This window comes from Ambystoma mexicanum, chromosome 8 (assembly GCF_040938575.1).
Source record: "Ambystoma mexicanum isolate Mex_15411 chromosome 8, UKY_AmexF1_1, whole genome shotgun sequence".
Classification (NCBI taxonomy): domain Eukaryota; kingdom Metazoa; phylum Chordata; class Amphibia; order Caudata; family Ambystomatidae; genus Ambystoma; species Ambystoma mexicanum.
Window position 1 is genome coordinate 1512997135 of NC_090929.1, and position 20980 is coordinate 1513018114.

Here is a 20980-nt window from a genome sequence, read left to right on the forward strand (position 1 = left end):
GAAGGTAGAGGGGGGAAGTGCAGGGGAGAGTGGAGAGGGAAGTGCGGTCAGGGCAACATGGCTCTGCGTAAGTGCAGCCAGGGCAGCGCGGCTCTGGGTAAATGCAAGGATGCAGGGGGGACTGTAGGAGTTGCAGTTACAGCCCCTAAGTGAGCGGCAGGCCGTGAGGCAATGCACGGATGACTAGTCATGGAGGAGCCTGGTGCCCAGTGAGGCTCTGAGGGTACCAAGCAACCAGTCAGGGCACCAGACAGGTAGATTAGCAAGGAAACAAGAGAGAGAAGGCAGAGGAGAAAAGGAAGGTCTTGAGCAGCTTCTGGAATTTCAGGTGGTCCAGTTCAAGTCTGAGAGGGGCATGGAGGCTGTTCCAGAGGGGAGAGGAGGCTGTTGCAGAGGAGAGAGAGCGACCCCAAACTCTCTCCTTGAAGAAGCGTCTCCCCTCAGAGAGTTCGGGGGATTTGAGCGAAGGGCTCTAGAAGGAAGGTATTTAGGCAGAGAGAGTTGGATATAGTGAGGGCCCCGGCCCCAGAAAGCCTTGTGGACGAGATTTCAGTGTTGGAATTATGCGGTCCCTGAGATTGAGGCCAAGGATATGTCACGCAGTCCTGTTCTGGATTAGTTGCAGGGGGCGAAGAATAGAGTTAGGCAGATTGAGGAAGAGGCTGTTGCAATAGTCCAACCTGGATAGAACCAGAGCTCTGGAGACAATGAGCCTCTGGGGAAAGGTGAGAAAAGGTAGAATGCCTCTGAAGAGGTGCAGCTGGAAGTGGGCCTTCCTGGTAAACGCCCTTATATGATGAGAGAAGGAGAGATTGGAGTCGAAGATGACACCAAGGTTTTTTGCCTCACCGGAAAGGCGAGGGTAGAGGGCCCAAGGAAGGCAGCCAGAGTGAGAGAGCGAAAGCGGGAGCAGGGGTCCCAATGAGAAGGATCTCAGTCTTGCTGGTATTGAGGCAGAGATTGTTGAATGCGCACCAATCTGAATCATGGATAGACAATCAGGAATGAGGGAGGAAGGAGAGGAGGCTGAGGAAGGCCTGAAAGAGAGCTGCATGTCATCTGCATAACACTGAAAGTTAAAAGAGAAGGCGTAGATCAGGTGGCCCAAAGGGGTCAGATAGACATTGAAGAGCCAAGGTGAGAGGATAGAGCCCTGGGGAACACCCAAAGTGGAAAGAGAGGTGGTGGAGAGAAAGGACCCAAGTTGGACCTGGGAGGGTTGGTCCAGGAGGAAGGAGGTCAGCCACGCTAGTGCCTGACAGGTGATACCAAAGTTCTCCCGGAGTCAGTTATTCAGATGGCATGACTAACCATATTAAACGTAGAGGAAACATCAAGGAGGATGAGGACAGAGGGAGAGCTGGAATCAAGATTAGAGAGCAGATCTTCACAGGTGTTCAGGAGAGCAGTTTCCGTGCCTCTGGCTGGTCTGATGCCAGACTGATGGTCATGGAGACAACCAACAGATTCAATGTGGATTGTAAGCTGGGAGATGGCTAGCTTTTCGAGGAGTTTGCCCAGGAATGAAGTGATAGAAATTAGATGATAGTTTGCCGGACAGGTAGGATTGGCAGAAAGCTCTGTTGGGAGGGGGTGCACAAGGGAGTGCTTGAGGAGAGAGGGGAAAGATCCAGTGGCAAAAGAGTGATTACAGAAATCGGCCAAGGTTGGAGCGACGGTGTCAATGTGGTCCTTAATAGTTCCGGAGGAGCAGGGGAGCACCTGTTTGAACGACACTTTCATAAATTGGACTTGTCTAAAAACATTGTCAGGTGTTATCGGAGAGAAGGAGCACAGAGGAAGAGGAGAGGGAGAGGTAGCCAAAGGGGGCCTGAGAGAGGTAGAAGGAGAGAGGGAGGAAGAGGAAAGCAAGGAGAGGATGTCCTGGGATTTAGTGGTGACATGAGAAGCCAGAGCTGTACTGAGGGCCTTGGAGGCAACAGGAGAGGTGGAGACTAAAGCAGGATTGGTCAGCTCCTTGCATATTTGAAAGCGTTTGGCCGTGTTGTTAGAGCCCGCAGAGACGTAGGCTTGAATTTGCACCCTCTTCTTGGAGAAGACCGAGAGTCTGTTTTGCCTTTGGAGCAGGCGGCAGGCCAGTTTGTCAAAGGATGTGCCTGATGCCCTCCACTTCCTCTCAAACAAAACAGAGGGTTGGGGTGCCCTGGTAGGACAGGCAGCTGGGCACCTACTTATAGATGTGTCAGGAAGGAAAAAATGTTACTATTTGTTGATACCTCAAATGCTGTTATTGTACAGTAATTGAAAAAATATCAACTTGTGGGTTTGGAGAACATCAAATCCCAGTCTAAACGAATATTCTGTGTCAAAAGATCCACCTCAACACAGTTTGCAAAGATAGAAAGTTATTTATTTTTCTACATCAAAAAATGATTAGTGAACATAAAACACAGGAGCACAAAACGTAAAGTGGTCAATACATCAAAACTTTTGAAATATAAAACTCTATAAACAAAGTAAGAGAAACCACATTTGAGCGTGACGGTGTGGATTGATAAAGAGACAAAACCCAGTGTGAAGATAGTATTGGTGACCCCAGAGTGATCACATAGAGTATAGAAAATAATAGAGGACAGGTTACATAGACCCTACTTTGTCTGACAAGTTGTTTGTGATTCAATCAAAGCAAAACAAATGAACAGTTAAAACTCCAAATTTTTACTCTTAACGTTTTTTTGTAAAAAGAGGGTTAACAATTTCCATTTAGTAATTTTAAGATTGAAGACAGATGTGCATAAACCCTGCTTAATCTGGCAAATTGTTTGCGATTCAATCAAAGCAAAAACAGTTGAACAATCGTAACTTCAAAGTTAAACTCTTGGCATTTTTCGTGAAAGATAGGGGTTACAATTTCCATTATTCAAATGTAGTGGTTTAAACCAATTTTTCAGTCTTTTTTTTGAAGAATAAAGACAATTTGAAAAAGCAGTAGAGTTCCTTGTGTACAACTCAAGGACATTTATGTTTTCATTCATATAAAAGTGCCAATGTCAATTTTGTTTTAGAGGAGGAACCCCCGTTGGGTCTGCATACGTGGGCAGGGGAAAGTGAACAAGTAAACTGTGGTTAAGCACAGTGGCTTGTCCAGAAGAAGTGGTATCAAAAAACCACCCGTGTCCCCTTGCTGTAGTCGCGTTTCGGTGGCGGATTCAAACAAGTAAAGCCTCCTTCATCAAGGCAGAATTAGAGGACCTGTGAAGAGAAGACGGGGTGAAGTAAATATTTACATAGGCTGTAGATGCAATAGAATCTATGGAGAAGAATTAAGCTACAGTTGTAGTTTCGGGCTCCAAGGCTGGGAGCAGCACCCCCAACCGTCCTTAAGCTATGGCTGTGCAGCGTTATAGCTTTTCCCTGTGGGGAGGGGACCCTGCCGGGGTTCCCTAGGACTGTCGCTGCACTTGTGGATGATCGACCCACATGGGAGACAGGCGCCCATGGGTGAGGACATCACCCCTGACCATCCAAGAGCTCTGGCTGGGCTGCATTACAGCTTTTTCCTCCGGGGAGAGATGGGTGCCCTGCCTGGGCTCTCTGGGACTGCGGCTGGGCTTGTGAGTGAACCGACATTGGAGACAGTCGCCCAAAGCTTGGGGCAGCGATATTGCTTTTCCCTCCGGGGGGGGGGGGTGACCCTGCCAGGATTGCCGCTGGATTTTGGGGACGGTCGACCCTATTTATTTTCCGGCCAGGTAAGCGCACCCACGCATGTGAGGTACCGTTTTCTTCGGGCTACCTGTGGGAACATGGGAAGGTAGGACATGTGTTGTTGCCAGTGTGTTTGGGTGGTTTCCTGGTGGGAAATGTCTGAAAACGTGGTTTTTTTCCTCTACATTTTGCACTTTTCCAGGCCTTGTGGGCAATAGAATCTAGGCGATTTGCACGCTTCAGACCTCTTTTGATTCCCATGGGTTCCTGAACGTGAGAAGGTAGGTCATGTGTTGTTGCTGACGTGTTTCGGTGGTTTCATGGTGGTAAATGTCTGAAAATTGTGGGTGTTTTTCTACATTTTGGACTTTGCTGGGCCTTGTGGGTAATACATTCTAGTGCGATTTGCGCAAGTCGGACCTCTTTGGATTTCCACGGGTGTCTCCTTTCAGAAATGCAGAAATGCATAGGGTTCCCTGTTTTCCTTGGTGGCTGCGACACACCAGTCACAAATCTGTGAGTTGTCCACAAGACCAAATCCAGTAAAAATGTGGTCTTCCCAGGCCCTTTGGTGTACCAGTGGTTTAGCCTTTTCCCTTTGCGCCCACGTCAGTGCACCCACACATGTGAGGTACCGTTTTTGTGGGTAAACGTGTCGGAACGTAGAAAGGTAGGACATGTGTTGTTGCTGGTGTGTTCCGGTGGTTTCCTGGTGGCAAATGTCTAAAAAAATAGGTTTTATTCCTACATTTTGGACTTTGCCAGGCCTTGTGGGTAATAAAAACTACAGCGATCTGTGCAAGTCAGACCTCTTTGAATTCCCACGGGTGTCTTCTTTTTAGAAATGCATGGAGTTCCCTGTTTTCCGTGGTGGCTGCGACACCCCAGGCCCAAATCTGTTGGTTGTCCACATAGCCAAATCCAGTCTTCCCCAGGGCGTTGTACCAGTTGTTTAGCCTTTATGCCCAGGTCAGTGCACCCGCATGTGAGGTACTGTTTTTATCGGGACATCTCTGGGAACGTGGGAAGGTAGGACATGTGTTGTTGCCCCCTTCCTTAAACCCAAGATGCATCTGGGTACAGGTCAATATGCCGAAGGATGGCAAATCTAAATAAAAAAAGAAAGCACTGTTGCACGTGGGGTTGGTGCAGTTGGGTTTAAATCATTTAAAAACTCTTTAGGCCAACCCCCCACTACGCCAAAGGCGTTACACAATTCATTGATACATTTGGCAGAAAGAACGCCTTTGAGCCATAGATTCCAAATAATATATGTATTTACTAAAGCTATTCAATATAAGGGTGTTCAACATTCAATATCAACAACCCAATATGTGCAGAAACAATTACAGAAACTGGAGGGTTAATGAAATCATCTACACATATGCATACAAGTAGAACAAAAGAGGAAGCAAAAGAAGAAAGAGGGGGAAAGGGGAAGAAGAAAGCCAGGTACGTGGCACAGTTACAAATTCAAATTCAATAAAAAGCCTAAGCAAAAAACAAGAAAAAGTATTAAGGAAAGCAGCCTCTATTGCTGCTTAACAAGGGTATAACCTTAAGGCACGTCTGGGTTATAGCCTTGGGTCCTTCTGTTAATATTAACACAGTTATATACACAAAGAATGGAGTCCTTCTATCTAAGAAACATTAATCTCACAGGAACCCCATCCATCCATATGCCCCGGAGTAGAAATTATTTTCCGAGGTAGGGTCTGCCAACGCGGTGGGGGGAGCGGACAGGAGTAAGGTTTATAATATAAGTGAGGAACCGGTATTCCGAGGTCCAGGATATGCAGCCTAAATCTGTGGAGACCTTCAAACCCCTCATCTATAATGCGTTTCGGCGGGAGAAACAATTAAGAAATGTCAAATATTCCGCCTTCATTAGGGCATTAATTAGAGGACCCTGGTCATGAAAAGACCAATAACGGGCACGAGGGAACGCAGTCTCATCTTAAGGTAGAGCTGCTGTGTTGATGGGCGTGACCGGCCTGATGCAAACGTCAAAGTCAGGGCGCGGCGGCAGGAGAAGCCGCCGTGTGATCGTTTGAAAACCCAAACACTCTTGAACGCCTGTGCAGACAAAGCTCACAAGCATGTCTGTATTCCTGTTGATTGGAATGTGGGACCGCTGTGGTTCATAGGACCCACGGCTGTGGGGGCCCGAAAGGATGCCCAAAGCATATCCAGAAGTACCATGTAGGGGGGACGGATGCAGCAGCGGTTTTTGCAACCTAGTGGAAAAGTGAAGCTGAAATGGACCTAACTTCAAATGTGGCGAGTCAAAAAGCCCTACGTCCGAGAGCATGAATCTGTGCCTCTGATGCCGTCCATTCTTGTGTTCGGTCTGCGCAATCCAGTGTGCTGTGGAATGGATGGCAAATCGGCTGCTATATATTAAAAGTTTTTCAATTTAGCGGATTCATTCCTGACCCTTGAGCTGTTTTGCCTACTGATATCATCTGACCTCCTGCTCTCTTCCTCTCAACAATGACATCGCTTCTGGTGTCAATATTTACAGCAAAAACACACAAAATATACTGTGCCTCGTTGCACAAGTTTCCTTTTCCTTTCTGGTACTTTCAAATCTAGTTAGCTTGTTATCAGATTTGGATTCAGTAGGTCATTTGTGCATGTCAATTGTCTGAACATAAGAGAAGGTTTTTTCATGTATAGGTTTATTATCTTCAGAAGCTGACACGTGTTTCAGCCCAGAGGGTCTTTATCAATGCCCACAATTTTTTTTTGTAAGTCGTAGTATTTGCCAATGTCATGTTCCGAATGGTCAAAGGGTTCTAGCGCTTTTCCTAAAGTTGGCCATCCTCTTGTAGTTATTAATCAAAATATTCAGGGTATTAATTCCCAAGATATTCATGTTGCTTGAATTATTACCGTCTCGGACACAATGCTGCATTTCAATGTGTCTTCCTGTTCTTATCACGTTACCCTTGCTGGCACGCGGGACACCAACGCCGACCACTGCGGTTTACACAACAATGCATCATAAAACCTTCTCTTTTGTTCAGACAATTAATAAGCACTGATTGAATCCAACTCTGATAACAAGCTAACTAGATCTGAAAGGCCCAAAAAAAGAACTTGCGGGTTGAGGTACAGCATACTTTGTATGCTTTTGCAGTGGCATAGAGCAGAGTTACTTAATTTCTGTGCAGACGTATCATCCCCACATTAATACAATAGATACATCCCGAAAGGCGTCGTTTGTATTGTCTATCTTCATGTCCAACCTTAATTTCTTTGTTAGTTTTTACAGAACTATTTATGTTATGTTAAATTATACTGTGTACCGCTACCACCCAGGGGCAATCTGCAGGCACTCACGTTGCTCTGCAAGAAAGAGGACAGGGTTGGTAAGTGAGGGTAAAGTGATAGGATAGGTCCAGAACTAGGAGAAACCGGTGTCTGTTTGTGTTGGCTTGCAGATAGTTGATTGCGGGCACTGGCTTGTAGTATACGTATGGGTAAGGTCCAATGCCTGAGTTGTTTTTCTATGTGAATGTGTGTTACGTTGGCAGTGTGTCTGTTTGTGTTATGTGTAGATTGGCTGGTATTTAAAGTTGTGGTTGTGTGCACTGGCTTGTTCTATCCGTTTGGATAGGGTCCATTGTCTGGGTTGTTTGTTTGTATATAGGTTGGCTAGCCCAGTGAGCGTGTATAGTACTTGTGTGGTTTGTTGGAGAGAACAGGAACGGGGTGGTTAGTACATTGGCTACTCTCCAAGTTCTTCTAAGTGGCTAATCTTCACAATTCTATCTAGTGATATGCATGGTTTATTTCACTATTTTACAATCTATCTAAGTGTGATGCATGGCTAATATGCACAACACATGGTTAATCGTAGCAATTCTATCTAAATGCGGCGCATGGCTAATCTTCACAATTCTATCTAAGTGTGACCAGTCCTTGTAATTGCTGAATGCAGAATATTGCTACCTTACACATAAGGCTGGATGCAGAATATGGCTACCTTACAAAATTAGGCTAAATGCACAATATGGCTACATTACACAATTGGGATGCTTTGAGCACCACCATTTATGGAGATCGCCCGTTATCTTCTGGTTCTTGTCAAGCCTAGGGTTCCCAGTCTTGTCACCAATCTCCCCATGCTGCACTGCCAATGCCCAAATGGCTGCAGACCCAATACTGCAACAATTGCAGGCAATTCACTGGCACTGCTTGACTGGTGTTCGTCGGCCCCGTTTCGTGACATCATCAACACTTTTGTTTGCCCCGCGGCCATAAATAGTGATTGCATGGTTCTTTGCACACAACGTACCAGCATCTTGTTGCCATTGAAGTAATCACTTAGGCTTGTATGAGTGGAACGGTAGGTTTAATGAAAGGACACAACACTGCGTAGGCATCTGCTTGCACCTCTTTCTGAACCAGACCCCAACTGACTCGTGGAGAATCCACTAAGGTTCTATATCTGAATATCTAATAGCACTGCCTGGCAAATGCCTAATACACAATCCCAAAATGTTAGCTTTGCCAGTGTTGGTTTTATCAGTACTTCGGTGAAGGACGTCATAGTGCTTATAAATCGAGGGGCTGAAGGCAGACCTGGTAAAGACATTTTCATTACACCAGTAACACGTTTATAGCACCAATGAAGCTATTAACTCTCAGAAAAACATTGGCATACACTTTGAGTGCAACATTTGATGGTAATGCTTGATTAAAGCGAGCTCAAAGAGTTCCCATGACAGACATGGTGTTATGGGCGGCAAGGGGCAGGAACTGGGTGTGAATGGCAATAGGGATAAGCATGGCCATAGGCTTTCAATAGGTAGGCAAATAGCCAAAACAAACCTACATGCTTTGTATCCTTATGCCATTTCTCCCTATCTGTACTCTAACACAATAGCCTTGGCTTATAGGTGGCGGGAATGTGGTGGGAATATGGTGAGATGCAGGTTTCAGTCCAATAGCGATGCATTATATTGATGGCTTTCGATCTCACACTGTATCATACGGACCATTGTTATCTTAAGATTTCTTTTACTGTCCTTCCAATATATTTTTTAAGTGTAATATTAATTGTTTTAGATTCGATTGGTGGGCCGTTTCCAACCTCTACTTCTCACCGATGCCACCACAAGCAGAAGCATTGTATTCCGATTTCACAATGCAATTCTTTGCTGCTCAGCCCGCTGCTCTTCCATGCTCATGCCAAGGGAGCTCAGATCATCATGGATCCAACGCAGAAAGCAGTGAAAAGACAAGCAAGTTTCTGCAATGCCATTACCTTCAGCAACAGGCCAGTTGTCATCTACGAACAGGTCAGGTTAAAGGTAGGTTCCAAACTGCTTTTTTATTTCGTCATGTGTCACCTGGTTCTGTTTTATGTGTCTCGTCTCTTCATCTTGTGGTTTAGGATGACAACCGTTCCCATGGCCGTTTATGTTTATGCTCAAGACACCATTCCTGCCTGTACAAAATACAGCAGAGAGTTTTGGTAGGGGATAGATCCACAGTAGGACATGCTACAGAATGGTGTTTCACATACCTGATACGACAATGAGGTCCAGAAATTCTCTAGATAGAGTGCTGTTGGCACACTTGCTCCTACCTTTTTCCCACCACAGCACTGAAAAAACTTCCTCTAGACCATTAAACCTGTGCAAGAAGGTAAGCAAGGACAGGGGAAGTAGGGCAGAAGAGCTGAAGGGACAGTAGCAACCACTAAGCAGTGGTGCCATGTCACTGACCCAAAGCCTATGTTAGGCAGAATTATATGCAGTACCCTTTGGGAACATCACACACAATTAAGACTACAGTTGACAGTACACATTCACCTTTGGTACAAGCCTGTACTACACAGTTAAAGTGGTAGCGATGGCTGAGCAGCCAGATTTATCTTAAGAGTAAGTGAGCAGTACAAGATAGTTACACAAAGGACAGCAATTACTATGATTCAGGCAAACACTGACTCAAGGTTTTCAAGTAAAAGAATATACATTTATTTCACTCTTCAGTTGTATAACATTACACTATTATAAGCAGTCTAAAAATCACACTCTTAATACACCACAGCACTTCCCTTAAATTCCAGACAAGTTAAGCTCACAAAATGAAGTGGGAGCAAAATGGCACTCCAGCAACTTAAAAGGGAGGGAAAGACAAAGTTAATAGAAATTAAATCAAACCAACAGGTAAGTACTCAGGGCAATTGAACAAGAGGTACTACAATGATAAAATCAGATAGAAAAGGCTTAGGGCCAAAGTCAATGGGTCAAAAGTCTTTTGCTCAAGATAATACAGTTCAGGGTAGTTTGCGGTTAATTTCGTGGCACGGATTCCGGACGAGTTTGGTTGATAGAAAAGTTAGTTCAAAGAGAAGAGAAGGACAAGCACTCGGATCGGAGAAAGATTTCAAACACTTGCACCGCGGTTGAACGAAACGAGCAACCGGATTTGCACAGTACCTTAAAACGGAGAGGAAGCTGTAGCTGAGGCAGATGTTCCTGGTAGTTCCTGCAGGCTCACGGTTCCTGAAGCGACTGTCGGACTGACAAGAAGTAGGAAGACTGGAGGGTCCTGCACTACCCAAGGAAGAAACCAGCAGCAGAGCAAAGCAACGAATAAAAGGTGCGCTCCTTAAAACCCAAGCAGGGTCCGACATTCCTGGCTATCCGGCCCACAGTAGCTCTGTACAGCGAATTCGACCAGAGGAGGGGTCCTGGCTTGCAGTCGTCGTCGGATTCTGAAGACTCGGACCTGCAGCAGGGCTTCACCGGGCGGTTCAGTCGTTGTAGGGATCCTCTTCATCAGCTCCTCGTTGGTTCTTTCGTTCAAGTGGCGACTCTGCCTTTCCAGTCCAGAGATCTGCTTTTTATGCAGTTTTCCCCCATTCATACAGCTTGGCTGTCAATCACACAGCACGGTGGCTGTCCTGGCAAGGACAGTCCCCTCAGCCAATCAAAAAGGAGTGCGACTTGGGTTACCAAAGGAACCCATGGCAGGGGTCTGAAGATCCCTCCCTCACATCCTGCCTACCTAGACTTTCAGGCGCCTTAAGGAAGGCTTCTGTGCAGAAGCCCACGAAAAGACAGCGAACAAAGGAATCATCCCCGGTTTGGAGTGCAGAGAAAAACACGAGAAAGACTTTAACAAAAAGAAATGGGGAATAAACCCAGCCGGAGCCAAGATAAAATGTATTTGGTCAAGCAGGTTTATGTTCGAGGCTAATAGCCTAAAACAATACCATGGTTATATAAGATAACCGTGATAGAAAAGTTAGGGTAGTTATCACTGCCACCAGCCAAGTCTTGATGTAAAGGGAGTGAAACAAGGCTCCAAGAGACACAGACAAAAAGGGATAGGAATTAACCCTTTCCAATACTCCATGTAAGATGGAGTGTACTGGGTCTGTGGTTTAAGGTGACTAATAATAAAGTTAATGGCAACTTTACCTTTTCTGGGGGACAGTAGTCAGCCCCAGAAAATGCAGTCAGTGGGAAGTCTCAAAGACAACCCTGTGTCACTGTACTGAAGGTGCTGTGTAACACACATGAAAAATATGAGGCCCTGGAGTAGGTGAGGCTCCAGTGCTCAAGATCACACAAAAAGTGAAAACACACACAGTAAAACACATGTAGGAGTGGGAAAAAAGCTCACACTCTTACCAGGTGAAAAAGATCAATCCTAGAAATCCTGCAAAGCTGCTGAGGGACTCATTAGGTAAGTGAAATCAGCTATTTATGAGAATTCTCCCTAACAGCCTACTATTGAGAATTGATTTCATATCTGATGTAGTCCTTTGCCTAGCCTTGGAGAGTGACTGTGAAGTGGACAAAGGAACTGGGTCTCACCCCGTGCTCGGGGATGTTAGACCTGGGCGGTGTACTCAGGAGATCCTCAAACCATCCTGACTGAGTACCAACACTTAGGCAGGGGGTAGTCACATGGATGTATGCACCCATTTAAACCTCATTGACATTTACGTTATGGAGAGGAGCCATGAGACCCACTGGGCAGTCATAGGAACTTTTGCAGGCCATCCCTGAGAACCACCTGCGTTGGGGGCTCTGTCATAATTCCCTGGAGTAAACCGTTGTAGGAGTACTTCTGGCAAGCTATCCTATTAATCTGGAAAATATACCCTGATCAATAGGTGAAAACCCCAGGTGCAAGACCTGCAACTCTCAAAATGCTCCCTTTGTCAGAGTGAAAACCTGGACCCGATCAGGGGAGTCTTCAGCAGATTAAGGCATGGGAGATCTCTAGGGAGACCCTAGTGAGGTCCATAGGGACATGGGGAATGCTGACAAAAATGTCCCAAGTGGATAGCTGGATGACAGAAAAAAGAGGGAAAAGCCACACCCCCAATCTGGTTTATTCACAATGATCCAACATTGTATAAACTATTTCCAAAAGCCCCAATGATGGCCTTTAAAAGAGGGAGGAACTTGAGAAATAAGTTGGTAAGGGCTGAGAAACCCTCCAAACAAAAGCAATTGCTCCTATAAACCAGAACAAAGGGTACATTCCCATGTCTCTGCTGCACTCATTGCAACAACGTTACAAAAGGTGACACAATCTCTCATCCACAAACCTGACAAAAGATCAAGCTGAGGGATTTTTCAACCTGCCTTACCTCAGGTGTGATTTACGCAATAAAATGCCTATGTGGGAAGCTCTACATTGGACAGACAATGAGACCTGTGAAATAGCGTTGGACAGAGCACAAATCTAACATTAGATTTAATAACCCTAGATCTCCGGTGGCTAGACACTTCTCGGAGCAACATCACACCATTGCACAATTGAAATTTCAAATATTGGAAGTAGTGAAACGCACACAGAGGGGTTAGGGGGGCAACTATCAATTGCTCCTTCTACAGAAAGAGATGTACTGGGTCCACTTGTTGGACAATGTTCAGCCGAAGAGTGTAAATGAGGACTGCTCCTTCAATTGCTTTGCTTTATATAGTACTTACTATCCTGATGTAAATATCTGAACCACATCTACCTATATACTCATTGGACACTATATAGCCAAAGGTCTTGAGTGAAGACTGTTCTTAGAGAAAAACATTTTGTTTTTAAAAAGTAGTTGTTATCTCTGTGTAACTATCTGAACTGCATAACCAAAGAGTTTGAGTGAAGATTGCTTATTGAATTATTTTATAAAACACTTGTCATCTTTGTGTAACTATCTGGATTGAAATCATCTGAAGTGTATCTATCCATATGGTAACCTTGTTTTCACTTTGGAAGAAATCGACTCATCAATCACATGTTAAAGAGGTATTGGAAATTTCCATAACCAACTACAGAATGTACATATGTAATACACACCATGGTGGTCCTTGCAGGTTTGCCTGTCCGGGAACGATGGTACCGGTAAGCTTGCTGGTACCGTAGATCCCGGACCGGCAAACTACGAGTTCTGCTCGCGGGTGCCATTATGGCTGCCAGGTCTGTCCTGGCGGCCATACCGGCACCCGCGAGCAGAGCATGTCGGATGCACCGACACCATTCGCAGTGGTGCTGGTGCATCCACCTCCCCATTCCCATTGAGCCCTATAGTGCACAAATAATGGGGAGTAATGCATTCCGGCGCCCGCGAATGGGCAATTGCCGGGTCCAGCTGGGCCGTAATGACCCGGTAATTGCCCATTTGCGGGTGCCGGAAAAAATTGCAAGTTTGGCGGCAACCCAATATGTTAAAATGCAAGGACTCCCTTGTCCATATAATGAATACCATCTATTGATTACCTGATATGCGTATCTGAGCATAATTGTATAATTAACACATGGTAGGATTGAGGGATGCATTTCAATAGAGAGATTTAGTAGGTATACAGACATAGGGCCTCATTATGAGTCCGGTGGTAGCCTTGCTGGTAAATACCGGCATGGCTGCCGCCGGATTCATGAATTTAACGGCACCCTGCAATGGGTAACTCAGTAAATACAATGCCTTTCATAGACTGTAAGTCATGTCTGAATGAACACAATACTGACATGTCCTTCCATATGATATTTTCTTTGCAGTCTGTAAGGCTCAAGAAGAAGAGGTGCATACCTCGAAACGTGTCAGCCAAAAAAGCAAACTTGTACACTGTATTGGTTAATATTGGTTGTTATTAAAACACTATTTTTTACTATAAGAATTTAATGGACGTTGTTGGGTACATTATATATGTAAATTCCGGAGAGACAACAGGAATACTTTTCTTTTCCCCCTTACGTTTACTTTTCCGTGCATCGATTTAAAGGACCAGGTCTACAAGTTCTGGGAAGGCCGTGGGTACTATGAGAACTGTGGCAAGGATATCTTTTAGTGAGTCTGATAACCCTTTGTAAAACAAGGACCATTTCCTTTCATCAGGCCATCCAGTCTCCGCCACGAGCTCGTTGAATAGAGCCAAATATGCCAAAAAAGGCGTATCTCCTTGTTGGAGGCCCAGTAACTCTAGATCGGTTGCTTGCAATTTATACCGTGTATCAAATACACAGCTCATAGCAGCAATTAAAGCGTCACAGTCATATAACAAGTGACTTCCCTGTTCCAACAAAGGTTAAGCCCAGACAGCGGCAGTGCCACCCAGGTATGAAAGTACAAACGCGGCTTTGGTGGTGGCATCCGGAAAGGAGGTAGGTCTACAAAAAAAATGCAACCTACATTGGTTTATGAAGGTCCGAAAGGTCTTCGGGTCCCTGTTAAACCGTTCTGGTGGGGCCAAGGGGAACTGTGCTGCCATATAGACCTGTGCAGTTTCCTTCCTGGCTTGGAAACCACTGGAGCTAGAAGATGGAGCCTCGGTTTCACCTGGACTCAACCCAGCCTGCAAGGTATTAATACGGCTGTGGGTTGAATCATGTACAGCCGCCATGTCTGCCCGAAGTTCTGCCACCAACCGTACCAAAGAAGCCAAGGGGTCCTCAGCGACGTCCATATTTTATGTACAGGCTTCTGAATATGTAATGACAGAGCCAAGAACCACCAGAAGTTGAAATCGTTGTGTAGCCAAGGAGTTCTTTCTGCCAATATACCAATCAGGTGGTTATATTTGAACACCCTGAAAAGTCGATTGACCAAAAGATGTTCTGTCTGGACGCCGACCCGACCACTGGCTGCAAAAAGAAGGTACAGGTTAAAGCACCACTAACCACCTCAGTACATCAAACGTAGTGGCAAAAAACAATTCTAACCTGTATTTGCACACTGGTGATGCCAACAGTAATTCATGCAGTCAATGGTTGTCTATGGAGGAATCCCTGAAACTGAGGACAAGATGGGCTATCGTCTGTCTGCCACCAAAACTGAATAGCCAAAAGAGTTCCTTACCAGGTCGCTTCTGGGTGAAATCCAGTAGATAGATGGGATTTCCAGTAGAACGTAGAGAAGGAGGTTCCAGAGTACATGAAGTCCAAGCCAGTGTTGCCTGCAATGATGGCATGCGGACGCCTAATCCAGGTAGAAAACAAAAGTCCAGTCCTAGACCGACGGCAAAAGTCCAGTCCTAGATCAACGGCATGCGGACCAAGTATGTAAATAGTGCTCAAAATCGGAAGTCTCTAGTCCGAGCACCAAAGTTTAGTGGAAACAAGAGTCAATGAAGGAAGAAACTAGCAGGAAGCTGGGCGAGGAAACAATCGTGGAAACATAAAACAGAAGCGGGTCTGGAAACAGTCCGGGTCATAAATTATCCGAGCAGATGAATGAAGCCAAGGGTGTAGACGAGAAGCAATTCGGTAACCAGTTCTGAGGTGAAATCCTGAAAAGGCAAACACAATTTAGCAGAGACGGCGGTAAACAAGAGGCAATCCAGTAGACAGTTCCGAGGTCGAAATCCAATAGCATAAACGAAAGAGGACAAAAACGCTGCTGATCCGATGGAAATCCAAATACTCCCAAGTCCCGTCCCCTTTCCTCCATACTTATGGGACATCTCTCCGTCCTCTGGGACGGCACCGGAGCACTTTGTAAAAAGCATCCACATTTTTTCCAAAAATGTGTCCTTCCTCTCTTTCTTGCGCGGGGCCCGGCACACAGCCGTAACCCCGCCCATCTTGGCTTCGCCCCGCGCATCGCCCATCAGTCCTTTTCTCCGCTCGATCGGGGCCGGACGCATTTGCATCCTCAGAAAATGTTCTTCCCTTTTTTCCTCTCTGGCTCTCGCTAGCGTTCGTTTACTAGTCTGTCTATGTCTTTCAAGTTAGACTTTCCAGATTGTTCATCGTGTCACCGTTGCTTCGCGAGGGCGGTTCCCCATCCTCTTTGTTTAGAGTGTTTGGGTCCGGAACACCATTGGGACTCCTGTTTTTACTGTGACTCCCTTTCGGTCTGGGCACTTCAATGTCGGTTGGAGCTGTGGGAGGAGGTGTTCCGACGAACTCCTCCTTCGGATTTTCAGGCGTTCATCGACGAGAAGAAGTAACGCCCGGTACGTTCTTTACTTTTCAGAGCACCCCGGCCGGGGGATACCTTGCCAGGTTCCTCTCGGTCCGGGAGGGGCATTGATCGCTCTGTCATCGGGGTTCGCCTGAGGTGCCCGTTGGGCCTAATAATTCTACCGGAGTTTTCTCCGAGGGTCTCCGTAAGGGGCCTGTGAATACTGGAGTACGCTCCGAGGCCCCTCCTGTGGGGGCTGTTTGAGTTCTACTGAATCGTGGGGTACCGGAGCTCGCTCTGAGGCCTCTTTGTCAGCTTCCCTCAAAAACAAGACCGGGGTGCGCCCTGAGGCCTTGGCTGGGCTTGTTGTTACGGAACGGATGTTCAAGGCCTGCGCAGATAAGGCTGTTACCGGGCCTGGGTCCGAGGTCCCTCGTTCAGAGGCTAAAGCTACCAACAGTTCTGAGAGGCTGGTCAAGGCTTTGTCGGTGAAAGCGGTTGCTCACTGTTCCCGCTCTTGTGGTGACACCAGACCTGTTGAGGGGGCAAAGAAGCAAAGTTCTTCTTTTACCGGCAGTGCCGAGGTCCTTCCTTCGAAGGCTCAGTTGACGGTTGGTTTCTCTCAAAAACATTCCAGGCCTCATAGTACCGGCTCTGCGGAGGTTCCTTATGTTAAGGCTAAAATTAAGACCCCTGATCCATCGACGGGGACCCCTGCCTCACTTCCTCACGTGCCGCAGTTCCCCTCAGATAAGGACAAAATGGCGCCCGTTCCCGCCACGACCACGGCGGCCATTTTAGGTGCTACCCCTACAACTACGCCATCGGCCTCTGGTGTAGGGCTTGGTCCCTTGGGTGATCCTAAGGTCCCTTGTGCGCATCCTTACCAGCCGGTTTATGATTGGAACGCCCGGATGCCTCCTCCGCACAATGTGTCTTTGCCCACGGGGGCGGCACCTTTGATTTATGTGGATACGTCTGTGGAGGGGCCGGTGTGGCACCCTTCCCCGTTACGTCCCTGGATTGGGCCTCCTCAGGTTCCGAAACAGTCTCGGAGGATGCCTTTTTCGGTAAATTTCAAGCGCTTATGCGCACCGACCCCATGAGGGAATATTTCAAAGTGCTTTTCAAGGAGATCTGTCCACCTGCGCCTCCGGCTCCACCCGTTCCTCCGGTGGTTCTGCCGGCGCCTTCTTTGCCCGTGGTGCCTCCCCCGGCTCTTCCGCCTTTGCCTCCATTGTCCCCAGTGGACAAGGCAGTCCCTGACATGGCTCAGCAGGATCCTGACCTGTCAGATGATCCTCAAGGCGATCAGGACGATGAGGACCTTCCCCGCTCTATCAGAGCCTTTCATGACCGGGTACTGGAAATTATGAGTTTCTTAGATGTTCCGGTGCCCGAGGCACCCGCTCCGTAGGAGGGCGTGCTTTCTGGGGCGTTCACCCTGTCTCGCTTGGAGCGTACCGGCCTGTTCCTGCAGAAGGACGTTGTGGCCGAGGTCAGAAGAGTCTGGGAAAAGCCACACTCGGGACTTTTTGTCAATAAGAAGATTGACGCAAGGTACAGGCTACATTCTTCGGAAGAGGTAGCCCTGTCGTCTTGTTCGCCTCCCTCCTCCACATTGGTGGCTGCGGCCACTTTGCAATCCAGACCTGCAGCATCCTCTTCCACGACGGCTACTCAGGTCCTGGGTAAGGAGGACAAGCTCCTTGACTCCCTAGGGAGGAAAATCTTTGCCAACTCGGCCTTGCATCTCAGGCATGCCAATGCTGAGTTGATATTAGCGGGAGCTAACATGCGGATGTGGAAAGGTCTGTCGGAGTTTGAGGAGCACATACCGGTCGAGAAGTTGGAAGACTTCAAGGGTGGCCTATCCGACGCCAGGGTCTTGGCCCAGGATCTCCTGGAAGCTGCGGCTCATCACATAGACACCTCGGCTCGGGGCCTTATGCTGGGGGTTGATATCTCACGCCAGGCGTGGCTGCATGCCACTAAATTTTCAAAAGAAGTGCAGGACAAGGTGTTGGACCTTCCGTTCGATGGTAAGGAGCTCTTTCATTCTACAACCGATGTAGAGCTCACCAAGACGAAGGATAGCACGCAGACAGCTAAGTCATTGTCTGTCCTGGTTAAGGCTCCTTTCAAAACCCAGAGACTGTTGTCACAAAGTCAACCCTCCTCTGGCTTTAGGGGCTTCCTCAACCGCAAATCTCGCAGAGTGGATACCCCTGCGGGGAATAACCGCCGTAGGCAACAACGGATGCAGTTTTCTCCCGCTCCTCAGCCTCCTCCTCAGGTTCAGGTGGCACCGCCACCGATAAACCTACTAAATGAGGGTTTTCCGCGCTTGCACGAGACCCCGGTGGGATGACACATTGCATCTCATTGGGAGGCGTGGCAGACCATCACAGAAGACAGATGGGTCTTGTCAGTCGCTCGAGCGGGCTTCCGCTTAACTCTACCCCCCGCCCCACCCCGCAACCCTCCTTTTCAGCTGTCGGGCTCGCCCTCCCTCAAAGCTGAGGTTCCATCTGGACTTCTGGACCTCAGAGCTGTGGAACCCGTTCCCCTCGGGTAGCGAGGGGAGGGCTTCTACTCCCGGCTGTTTACGGTGCCCAAACCCAACCAGGCTGGCCTGCGCACCATCCTAGACCTTTCCCAGTTCGATCTTTTCCTACCCCAAGAGAAATTCAAGATGATTACGCCCAGCCAGATAGGCTCCTCCTTGCAGGCCGGCGACTGGCTCAGCGTTGTGGATCTTCAGGACGCGTACAAGCATATCCTGATTTGGAACCCACACAGGAGATATCTCCGCTTCTCTTTGGGAGAGGAGCACTTCCAGTTTCGAGTGCTTCCTTTTGGCCTCAGCTCGGTGCCGCGTGCCTTTACGAAGATGATGTCAGTGATTGCAGCCTATCTTCGTCTCCAGGGTATCCATGTGTATCCGTATTTGGACGACTGGCTCTTACGCAGCCCTTGTCCGCTAGCAGCAGCGGGCAATCTCCAGTCTCTCCTTCAACTCCTGTTCCATCTTGCAAATTAACAAGGGGGGGTCCTGGGAGTCCCTCTGCCAGACATTAGTCCTGGTTACGATAGACTTACCCAGAGTCTTTAGCTCCCTATCTTTCACAGAGAAGAAATATCCCAAACATATCAGTCTTTGTCCTGCCCTGGGGCAGTCCAGCACCGAAATGCCCTGGGGCAGTCCAGCTGTCCTTCGTGTCCTCCCTAGCAGAGTCAGGGGTTCATGTTCTGTCATGCAAGACTTATCTCTCAGAGGTTTCTGCTTATCTTTCTACAGACCAGTGTTCTTATTCCCTGACTAACCTAGTGGTGAAGAGGCATTTTGCTGGCTTGACACGCCTCTACCCTCCGGTTCGTAATCTGCACCCGCCGTGGGACCTAAATGTGGTCCTGACGGCGCTGTGCCATAAACCCTTTGAACCAATGGCTACTGTGGACCTCAAGTACTTGTCCTGGAAAGTGTCCTTTTTGGTCGCAGTTACATCAGCAAGGAGAGTGAGTGAGCTCCAGGCATTGTCGGTGGAGCATCCTTTCTTGGTCTTTCACAAGGAAAAGGTAGTCCTTCGGACGAACCCGGCCTTTCTGCCGAAGGTTGTGACTGAATTCCATCTGAATCAGTCTATTTCCCTACCAGTCTTTTTTCCGAACTCTGCCTCTGAGGCTGAGAGGGTTCTACACTGTCTTGATGTCCGAAGAGCTCTCAAGTTCTAACTGGACAGGACTTCCGAGCTTAGGAATTCTTCTCAACTTTTTGTGACCTACGATAACCCTCAGGGCAAGCAGGCGTCTAAGGCAACTGTTTCTCGGTGGATCGCCGCCTGCATCACAGAGTCTTTCACCGTCCAAGTGCTGAAACCTCCTAAGGGTATTCATGCACACCTGGTGCGGGGCAAGGCAGCCGTGATTGCTTTTCAGAAATATGTCCCCTGGGAGTCCATCGCTAGGGCAGCTACTTGGGCCTCCCCATCTGCTTTCTGTAAGCATTATTGTCTCGACATGAGCTCAACGGCTGACGCTCAGTTTGGTCAGGCTGTGCTTAAGAACCTGTTTCAGTGAGGGGTATTTCCATCCACCCGTAGTTCCTGTAAGGAGTGCTTGGGAATCTCCCATAAGTATGGAGGAAAGGGGACGGGACTTAGGAGTATTACCAGGTTACTCACCGTAGTGACCACCTTAGTCCCCTTTCCTCCATACGCCCGCCCGCCGTCCCCTCTAATAAGGTTCCTCTGTTATTGCTAATGGGTCTTTGACCTGGCGATAGAAAAGGACTGATGGGCGATGCGTGGGGCGGAGCCAAGATGGGTAGGGTTATGGCCGCGTGCCAGGCCCCGCGCAAGAAAGAGAGGAAGGACACATTTTTGGAAAAAATGTTGATGCTTTTTACAAAGTGCTCCGGTCCCGTCCCACAGGACGGAGAGATGTCCCATAAGTATGGAGGAAAGGGGACTATGGACTAGGAGTAAGGTGGTCACTACGGTGAGTAACCTGGTAATTCAGAAGCACCGCTCCGAGGAGGGGGTGGTGCTTAGGTACAATCAGCTGATTCACCATGAGCTGTCCTTCCGCAGCGTAGTACGTGGATGAACGGGATACCAATGGAGACTGATTCCTGACATTGTGTCTATTTTTGGTTTCAGGTGGTTGGTGATGTTGTCACAAAGTGCTTGTGTCGGGGTGATGGAATTCTTGCAGGACGAAGGTTTTTTATCTTCTTTCTGTGGATTGTTTGCCGATTCTATTCTTGTGGCGTAATAGAATATGTTTGCTTTGAGGACTGTTGATTTGTATAGTTTAATTTGTCTTTGGTATTTTATGTTGTCTCGTCGGATGTATTGTACTCTCCATTCTTTTCCATTTTGTAAAAGTTTTTTTTTAGTTCTTTCAGTTCTTCTGTGAGCCATTTTGCTGCAAGTT

The 20980-nt window shown here is 47.5% G+C and overlaps 1 protein-coding gene across 4 annotated transcripts in view; it reads left to right on the forward strand.

The window, feature by feature from the left end:
- The window catches only part of NEURL1 (neuralized E3 ubiquitin protein ligase 1), a 2006504-nt gene that overhangs the window by 1086946 nt on the left and 898578 nt on the right, over nucleotides 1–20980 (forward strand). For all 4 annotated transcript variants that reach the window (XM_069611715.1, XM_069611712.1, XM_069611713.1 and 1 more), the window contains one exon: nucleotides 8746–8990. In XM_069611715.1, the coding sequence (XP_069467816.1) occupies nucleotides 8746–8990 (245 nt within the window). The remainder of the gene's footprint in view (nucleotides 1–8745; nucleotides 8991–20980) is intronic.